We start from the raw sequence: 9,528 nt of genomic DNA, 5'->3' as shown, positions 1-9,528 counted from the left end.
TGGCCTAGGTGGGCATCCAAACATCGCTAAATCCCATCCTAGGCCACAGGCACAGGAAGGAGCACTTCCGGCGGCAGCTCCCTTTGGACCAGATCCGCAGACTCGGTCGATTGCTTCTGCCTGGGCAGTGCTCAGGACGCGGTCCGATCGACTGCTCGGGTCTGGCCCGCCCCGGGCGCGGGAAAAGGAGCTTCCGTCCGGCCGGGCGGCGGCGGCGGCCTCCAGTGCCCGGCCCTCCCGGCTGCGCTCGGGTCTCCCCGCCGATCGGGGGCGCCGCCATGTCCGAGTCTTATTTCCAGGTGGAGTCGGGTGCGCTGGGACCCGAGGAGAACTTTCTTTCTTTGGACGACATCTTGATGTCCCACGAGAAGCTGCCGGTGCGCACCGAGGCGCCCATGCCGCGCCTGGGCGCCTTCTTCCAGGAGCGGGGCGCCGAGCCCGACCCCGCGCTCCCGCAGGTGGGCGTCGGCGGGCCTGGGCGGGGCGCGCCAGGGTGCTCGGGACCCCCACGGCCGGCGCGGGGCGGCGGCCCGGCTCCCCCAGCCCTGAGCCCATCCTTGTACCGGGATTGGATCCAGGGGCATTCCACCTCCAAACTACACTCCCAGCCCCCTCCTTTTTTATTGTAAAACAGTCTCCTTAGGTAGCTGGGCGTCTCGCTCAATTGCTGAGGCTGGCCTCGAACCTGCGATCCTCTTGTCTCGGCTTCCCAGGTAATGGGATGACCGGCGTGCGCGCCCACGTCCAGCTAACAATGATTTCCATTCTTGAAATGTTGCAAACAACTCAGTGCCTTTGGCCCTCACGACTGTCAGATGCTTAAGGGTTGGCCCCGAGTGAGAACTTGAAGGATCTGGGTTCTCATCCCGTTTGCCTTAAAGACAGAACAGCTTTGAGTTTGTTAAGAGTGTGCGTTAAAACTGGGAACAACAAATAGCCACCTTCGTTCCTGCGTAATGTCAGCAAGTATTTACTGGTGTTAGCATGGATTGGGAAGGAGTAAGCTTTTCTATTACCCCTTTAATCCTTCACAACCTTACAAAGGTATGGTTAACCTAACAGAAAGGGGAACTTGGCCATAGTCCCCCAGTAAGTGGCAAGCTGGGATTAGAATCTTGGGGTCAATGGCTTCAAATATGTTTGTCCTAGGACCATAATTTGTTTGCTGTTGTTTGTGTACTGGGGACTGAACCCTGAGTGTTCTACCTTTGAAGTATACCCCTAGCCCTATTTTTATATTTCTTTATTTTGACACAGGGTCTAATGAAGTTGCCAAGGGCCTCTCTGAATTCCAGAAGCTGGTCTCACCCTTGTGCTCCTCCTGTCTCAGCCTCCCAAGTACTGGATTACAGGCATGCACCACCACCCCTGGCTCATAATGGTTATTTTTCATTTCTTATTTAACCTGTTTTGCTTAGAAGGATGTGTTTGTTTCACCAGTTTGTTTCAAGTTTTTTTTTTTTTTAATCAAAATAACACAAAATTTTAAGGCAAATAGTATCAAAAGATAACAAAAAGTAGCCTTGCTTCCCCAGTTCCCTTCCAAACCCTGCAGGGCATGTGTATGTTTTTAGTAGTGTCTTAAAATTCACCTCCATATTTTTAAATAATTTCTTAAATTTATCTTTTTGATTTTTTGAAAAATGCAGACATTATTGACTTCCCATTATAGTAGATCGTACAAACTGGTAAACACAGAAATGTGTTGCCCTCACTTAATCATAGTCCCTCAGTTCTTACCTAACGCCCCATCTGTATTCCAGGATACCATAATGCATTTAGTAGTTGGTGTCTTCTTGTAGTCCTCTGCACTCTGACAGTTAATCAGACTTTTCTTTTTCTTTTTTAATATCATTTGTATTTTATTATTTATTTATTTATTTTGGTGGTACTGGGGTTCCTGGAAACCCTTCTACCTCCAGGCTATGCTCCCAGACCATATATATATATATTTTTTTTTTTTTTTTTTTTTTAATTTGGAAACAGGGTCTCTTAAGCCAGCAAGGCTGGCTTCGAACCAGCGCGATCCTCCTGTCTCCGCCTCCCAAGCACTGGGATTACAAGTGTGGTGCCACCACGCCCAGCTTATTTTATTTATTTACTTATTTTTTGGTGGTACTGGGAATGGAACCCAGGGACTTTCTACCTCTGAGCTGTATTCCCAGGCCTATTTTATATTTTATTTGGAAACAGGGTCTCACTAAGTTGCAGAGAGCCTCACTAAGTAGCTGAGGCTGGCTTCAAACCTGTGCGATCCTCCTGTCTCTGCCTCCCAAGCACTGGGATTACAAGTGTGTGCCACCACGCCCAGCTTATTTTATTTATTTACTTATTTTTTGGTGGTACTGGGAATGGAACCCAGGGACTTTCTACCTCTGAGCTATACTCCCAGACCTATTTTATATTTTATTTGGAAACAGGGTCTCACTAAGTTGCAGAGAGCCTCACTAAGTAGCTGAGGCTGGCTTCGAACCTGTGCGATCCTCCTGTCTCAGCCTCCCAAGCGCTGGGATTACAAGCGTGTGCCACCACGCCTGGCTTCTTTTCTTGTTTTGGATGCCTGTTGTTGTTGAGTGCTGGTTAAGTATTTTTATAGAATATTTCCCATTTGGAAGTTGTCTGGTATTTTATTCATGATTAGACTGTGGTTGTAGGTTCTGGGGAGAAGATCACAGAAGGACCATTTTTATCACCTCATGCAAGGTGTATACCATCCATATGACTTGCCACTCTAGATACGAACCTTGATTATCTGACTGCGTTCGTGTTTGTCAGGTGTCTCCACTAGGAAGTTGCTCTTATCTCTTGGTCAGACTGCACTTTTTGAAGAAAGTTATTACACTGAAGGAGTAGGAAGTCATGCAAGGGGTCTGAATAAATTTTTAAAAATTCTTCCGTGTGGGAGATGCATGTAAGAAGGTTTTTATAACACTTAATTTCATTTATAGATAGATGTAGGACTAGTCATTTTCTCTTTCTTGTGTTAGTTTTGGTATATTGGATTTTTCCTTAAAAAATTTGACCATTTCATCTACGTTTTCAAATGTATTGGTAATCTTATTCAAAGTATCCTTTTTATTGTCTGTTTAATGTAGGATTATCCTGATTTTTATTCTCAATATTGATAAATTGTGCTCACTCTTGTCTTTTTGTTGTTGTTGTTGTTGTTCTGGGAATAGAACCCAGAACATTCTGTCTCAGGGCTGCATCTCTTCTTTTTTTTTTTTTAAATAGATTCTCAGTAAGTTACTGACACTAGACTCAAATCTCAGAGTACTGGGATTACAGGCATGCACCAACACACATGTCTTGTACTATAATTTTCCAATTCTAGAAGAAAGGACCCAGCAGGATGGTTCACACCCAAGCCACCTGATGGACAGGAAGATGACAAGTTCAAGGCCACCACACCTGACTTGTAGCCTGTTTTTTAAATCTCCATGCTGCCCAAGCGTGGTGGCACGTTTGTAATCCCGGTACTTGGGAGGCTGAGACAGGAGGATCGCAGGTTTGCAGCCAACCTTAGCTAGTGAGGCCCTCCACAACTTAGTGAGACCGTTTCAAAATAAAGAATAAAAAATAGGTCTGAGTTGGACGTGGTGGTACACGCTTATAATCTCAGCATTTGGGAGGCAGAGGCCAGAGGATCGTGGACAACCTCAGCTACTTAGGCCCTTCACAATTTAGTGAGACCCTGATTTAAAATAAAGAATAAAAAATAGGGCAGGGGGTGTAGCTCGGAGGTCGAATGCCACTGGGTTCCATCCCCAGACCCCCCCACCCCCCAAAAAAAAATAGGGCTGAGAGTGTAGGTCAGAGGTAGAATGTCCCTGGGTTCAATCCTACCACAAATAAATAAATAAACAAACAAACCTACTTTCTTGTCTGATACAGGGCTCAAAGCTTGAAATCCCCTTGTGGCTGGCAAAAGGACTTTTCGATAACAAGAGGCGCATCCTCTCTGTGGACCTTCCCAAGATCTACCAGCAGGGCTGGAGGACCGTGTTCAGTGCAGATGCCAACGTGGTGGACCTCCACAAAATGGGGCCTTATTTCTATGGGTTTGGCTCCCAGCTCCTGCATTTTAATAGTCCAGAGAATGCAGATATTTCCCAGTCTCTTCTGCAGGTGAGTAATGGGCATGAAAACCTGTGGTGCTGTGCCTGTGTCAGGAGCGAGCTATGGCAGCCACCAAACATCTTTTTTTGCCCGAGAAAGTGTACGATTTTAAACGTTTTTCCACGTTGGCCTACATTTACACTGCCTGCCAATTATATGTTTTAATAGGGTAACATGATATTCTGATACCATATACACATTGTGTAATGTTTAAATCAGGGTAAATATGTTTGTCTTGCCAGGCGTGGTGGCGCACGCTTGTAATCCCGCGCTTGGGAGGCGGAGACAGGAGGATCGCGCAGGTTCGAAGCCAGCCGTGCTGGCGTAAGAGACCCTGTTTCAGAAATATAAAAAATAGGTCTGGGAGTGTAGCCCGGAGGTAGAAGGGTTTCCAGGAACCCCAGTACCACTAAAAAAAAATGTTTGTCTCCTCAAATATTTATCATTTCTTGTGTGTATAGTAGTGGGGGTTAAACCCAGGGGTGTTCTACCCCTGAGCTACAACCCCAGCCCTATTTAAGTTTTCATTGATTTTCATAACCACCCATTGGATTTTTCCAGTAACCCATTTCACAGTTAAGGAAATCAAGGCTTGGCAGTGTGCAGTAGCTTACTTGAGTGGTAGGGGCACTCAGGCCTCCATCTGAGTTCTGACACCAAATTTTTTCATGTTACTTGAATGTCCTAAGATAAAAATGCATTTGGCTTTATGGGATGTGAGGTCAACTGCTTTTTTTTAAATATACGTTTATGGATGCATTGTAGTCTCACATCACTGTGTAGCTCAGCGTGATAGGGACAGACATGCGCACGGCGCTCGGTGAGCTCCCCGCTCCCTCCCCGCTCCCTCCTCTTCCCCATACAGGATAATGAGATTGGCTTTGGTAATTTCACCTATGTACATAACTTCAGTGGAGTGTTGCCTTCATTGACTTCCCCATCCCACTGCCACTACCCTCCCCTAGCCCCTCTGCATTGCTCCACTGGGGTTTCTCCTCTGTTATCTAAAATCCCTTTTGTACATTTTAGATATTAGTCCTCTTATCAAGGAGTAGCTGGCAAACATCTCCCATTCTGTAGACTCTCTCTTTAAACTCTTGATGATTTCCTTTCCTGAACAAAAACCTTTTAATTTATTGCTATTCCGTTTATTAATTCTTGTTTTAATTTCATGAGCTTTGGGGTCTTATTGAGGAAGTTACAACCAGGGCCTATATGTTAGCGTGTTGGTCCTGTGCCCTCCTCTAGTAATATCAAAGCCTCTGGTCTAATTTCTAGGTCTTTGACCCACTTTGAATTGACTCTTGTGCAGGGTGAGAAGTAGCAGTTTAATTCCATTTTTTCTGCAAATGGATAACCAGTTTTTCCAACACCATTTGTTGAAAAGGCTATCTTTTGTGTTTTTTTGGTGACAACTAATCTCACTTAGCATAGTGAGTTTCACCCATTTCCCTGCTAATGATGTAATTTTGTTCTTTATAGCAGGGTAGATAATACACATTGCATGTATATTTCATAATTTTGTAATCCGTTCATCTATTGATGGACACCTAGGCTAGTTCCATAATTTGACTATTATAAAGTTTGCTGCTATAAACATAGAGATGCATGCGTTACTATGGTGGTCTGATTTCAGTTCCTTTGGGTAGGTACCCAGGAGTGGTGTAGCTGGGTCATATGGTAGATTCATTTTCATTCTTCTGAGGACCCTCCACACTGATCTCAAAAGTGGCTGCACTAATCTGCATTCCCACCAACAATGTATCAGAGTTCCGACTTCTCCACTTCTTTGCCAGCATTTATTATTTGTCTTTATTTCTTTTGTGAAGTGTCTATTAAGTTCACTCGCCCATTTGTTGATTGGATTATTTGGGTTTTTTCTGGTAAGTTTCTCGAGTTCTTTGTATGTTCTAGATTCTAGTCCTCTATTGGAAGAGTACGGGGCAAAGCTCTTCCGTTCTGTAGGCCCTCTATTAAGGCTCTTGATAATTTCCTTTGCTGTACAGAAGCTCCTCAATTTAATGCAGTCCCACTTATTAATTTATGTTTTCCCTCATATGTGGAAGCTAGGGAGAAATTGGGATACAGAAGGGACTAGACAAAGGAGGAGAAACTAGTGGAATGATAGAGGGGGTAAATGTGGGAGACAGGTGAGGGAGGGAGACTGGATGAAAGAAATATTTCAGTGGACATGATGTACGTACACAGTTTATTAATGCCAATGTCATTGTCCTGCACAGAGAGGGTGAGGGAGTGGGGTGGGAGCAGGGATGGGAATGGCTTACCGAGTGCTATGTGTGTGTGTATATCTCTATCACTCTGTATTTCATGACGTATGATACAATGCACCAGTAAAATAGAAAAGGCTATCTTTTCTTCAGCACCTTTGTCAAAAATCAGTTGGCTATAAGTATGTGGATTTGTTTCTGCATCTTCTGTTCCATTGGTCTGTGTGTCTTTGTGCCAACACCATGCTGTTTATATTATTAGAGCTCTGTAGTATAATTTGAGGTCAGGTATTGTGGCCTCTTGCATGTTTCTTATTGCTAAGAGTTGTTTTGGCTATTCTGGGTCTTTTGTTTTTCCATATGAATTTTAGGATTTATTTTTCTAGCTTTGTCACAAATGGCATTGGTATTTTAATAGAGATTGCATTGCCTCTCTAGATCACCTTTGTTAGGATAGCCATTTTGATAATATTTATTGTATCTGTCCAAACGCATAGGAAACCTTTCCATCTTCTTGTTAGGTGCGCGGGGAAGTAAGAGACATGAGAGAGACCAGGAAGCGCAGTAAGAGTTTTAATGTGGTCCTTTCACCCCGAGACCTGCAGGCCCCTCCGATGCTGGAGGGAAGATGCCTCTCTTTTAAGGCTTACGTCTTGGGGGTGGGGCTACGCGTGGGAACGCAGCTTCTCTCGCGCAATATCGCCTGCCTCACAATATCCCCTGTGATATCGCCTAGCAGAGTCTCCTCTTCCTCCAGTGTTCCGCCTCCTGCAGGAAGGGAGAGGGACCCGACTTGTCACTTCCAAGATCTTCAGTTTCTTTTCTTTAGCATTTGAAAATTTTCATTATAGAGGTCTTTTAGCTTCTTAGATTTATTCCTAGGTATTTTATTGTTTTCGAGATTATTATAAACGGAATTGTTTTCTGGATTTTTTTTCCAGTGGATTCATGGTTGGTATATGGAGAAGTTGCCAGTTTTCGTAGATTGATTTTTACATCCTGCTACTTGACTGATTAACCCTGATTTCTTATATTCCTTCTTCAGACATTTATTGGACGTTTTCGCCGCATCATGGACTCCTCCCAGAATGCTTACAACGAAGACACTTCGGCACTGGTAGCCAGGCTAGATGAGATGGAGAGGGGCTTATTTCAAACAGGGCAGAAAGGACTGAATGACTTTCAGTGTTGGGAGAAGGGACAGGCTTCTCAGATCACAGCTTCCAGTCTTGTTCAGAATTATAAGAAGAGAAAACTCACTGACATGGAAGACTGAAGGCCAGAATACACAACTGCTCCCTGTGGGCTTTTCTTTTCCCTCCTGAGTCCTTGATAAGACCTAGTTAACCTTGTAGGGGACCTGATTGTATTCCATTTCATAACTGATATCCCGCAGCAGCCTCAGGAGTTGGGACTTTAGGGTGGGGAAAGGGTGTCCTGGCCCTGGAAGTCTTCCAGGCCTATCCCATCTGCCCAGGCCTTTTGACTCAAGAAAGCACAGCCAAGGAGAAATCACAGTCTGTCCTAAATAAGGATCAATGACATAGGCATCGTAGTCAAATTGGAACTGGGATTCCTTGTGTCTGGGAGTTTGGACAGCCTCAGATGTCCAGTTTGACCAGCTGCAAAGGACAGGTACAAAGTGGGTCATCTTTGCCTGTTCACGAAAGTCCTGTTGAGTTTACCGGCCTCACCTTCCTCATGGTTGAATAAAGGCAGGCGCCCCCGTGGTGCTGGCCTAACTCGCATCTCCTGCTGCCCACCTGCAGGGAGTTACCCCAATTTCCCAAAACAGTCACCCATCCAGGAGGGAACAGAGGAAAGGCAGGTAACTGGTCTGCCAGAAGAGACGTCGCCGCAGAGCTCTGGAATCACAGCCAGCCTAGGGGACATGGCTAACCTGAGCTTGCTTCTTCTCTGCCATCTAGAACACCAAGCACCAGCACCCTTCCTCCACTCCCAGGCTAGAGAAGCTGTCAGGGAGACAGTCTTTTGAGGTTGCAAAGTAGTCATTAAAGGGTATTAACCAGCTTTCTTTACATCTGGAAGTCCGGACAGGAGGGTTGCAATTTGTGAAGAGCCCTGTTTGAAAAACGTCACATGGCAAATGTTAATTGGGCAAGAGCCCTGGGTTACATTTTTTTTCTCTTCAGGGTAATTTGTGGCATGATTAGTTGAGAATCCCTGACCACTCACTGGGAATGTTTTTGAGCAAGCTTAAAATTCTTCCCAGAGTATGGAACAGTATTTCTGGGAGTCTGTGGACTGTCGAATGGGCACTTTTCTCTACACCGCCATGCCCTCTGCAGCCCCCAAAGCTAGCAAAAATTATCTTTATTGTTGGAGACTTTAAAAATGATTTGGTTATCCAGATTGTATAGCTGTCTTGTTGTAATTTAGAATGACAGAAATGCTTTTTAAGTGCCTCTTTTTAAAATTTTTTTTCTTTTTATATGCGGTACCAGGGATGGAACCCAGGGGCATTCTGCCTCTGAGCTACACCTCCAGCCCTATTTTTTATTCTTTATTTTGAAACAGGGTCTCACTGAGTTGCAGAGGTCCTCACTAAGCAGCTGAGGCTGTCTGGGAACCACGATCCTCCTGTTTCAGCATCCCAAATGCTGGGGTTACAAGCATGCACCACCACACCCAACTAAAATGCCTCTTTTAAAAAGCCAAGCATGGTGGCTTCTGCTTGTAATCTCAGTACTTGGGAGACTGAGACAGGAGGATCATAGCCAACCTCAGCAACTTAGTGAGACTGTCTCAAAATTTAAAAAAATAAAATAGAGCTAGGGTTATATCTCAGAGGTAGAATGCCTTTGGGCTCAATCCCCAGTGACACACACACACACACAGCCTGTTTTAAAATGGAATTGATGGGCCGGGCCTGGTGACACTTGTAATCCCAGCATTCTCGAGATGGAGACAGGAAGATCGCGTCTCGTGGACAGCCTCAGCTACTTAGTGAGGCTCCTTGTAACTCAGCGAGACCCTCTTTCAAAAATAAAGAATAAAAAATTAGGGCTGGGGGTGTCGCTCAGAGGTAGAATGCCCCTGGGTTCCATCCCCTGTACCACAAAAAAACAAAATAAAATGGAATTGATGTTTTTACAATTGAACTTTAGTGCTGAGTAAATGATTGACTTTGCCTGTCAATACATCGCGTACAAGTACTATT

General features: G+C 44.8%; 1 protein-coding gene across 2 annotated transcripts; it reads left to right on the top strand.

Annotated features, from left to right (window-relative positions):
- Positions 1–278: 278 nt before the first annotated feature.
- On the top strand, positions 279–7,623 carry GINS3 (GINS complex subunit 3; the record flags this gene model as incomplete). Of its 2 annotated transcripts, XM_080704150.1 has the most annotated exons (3): positions 279–458; positions 3,895–4,128; positions 7,393–7,623. In XM_080704150.1, 3 exons carry the CDS (start codon positions 279–281, stop codon positions 7,621–7,623), a joined length of 645 nt encoding a protein of 214 aa, XP_080560276.1. The 2 variants fall into 2 exon arrangements, with proteins under 2 accessions (XP_080560276.1, XP_080560277.1); XM_080704151.1 differs by lacking the exon at positions 3,895–4,128.
- Positions 7,624–9,528: the final 1,905 nt, after the last annotated feature.

Source organism: Muscardinus avellanarius (assembly GCF_963383645.1).
Source record: "Muscardinus avellanarius genome assembly, chromosome: 10".
Taxonomy (NCBI): domain Eukaryota; kingdom Metazoa; phylum Chordata; class Mammalia; order Rodentia; family Gliridae; genus Muscardinus; species Muscardinus avellanarius.
Note: the sequence above shows the minus strand (reverse complement) of the source record. Positions and strands in the feature narration are given on the sequence as shown.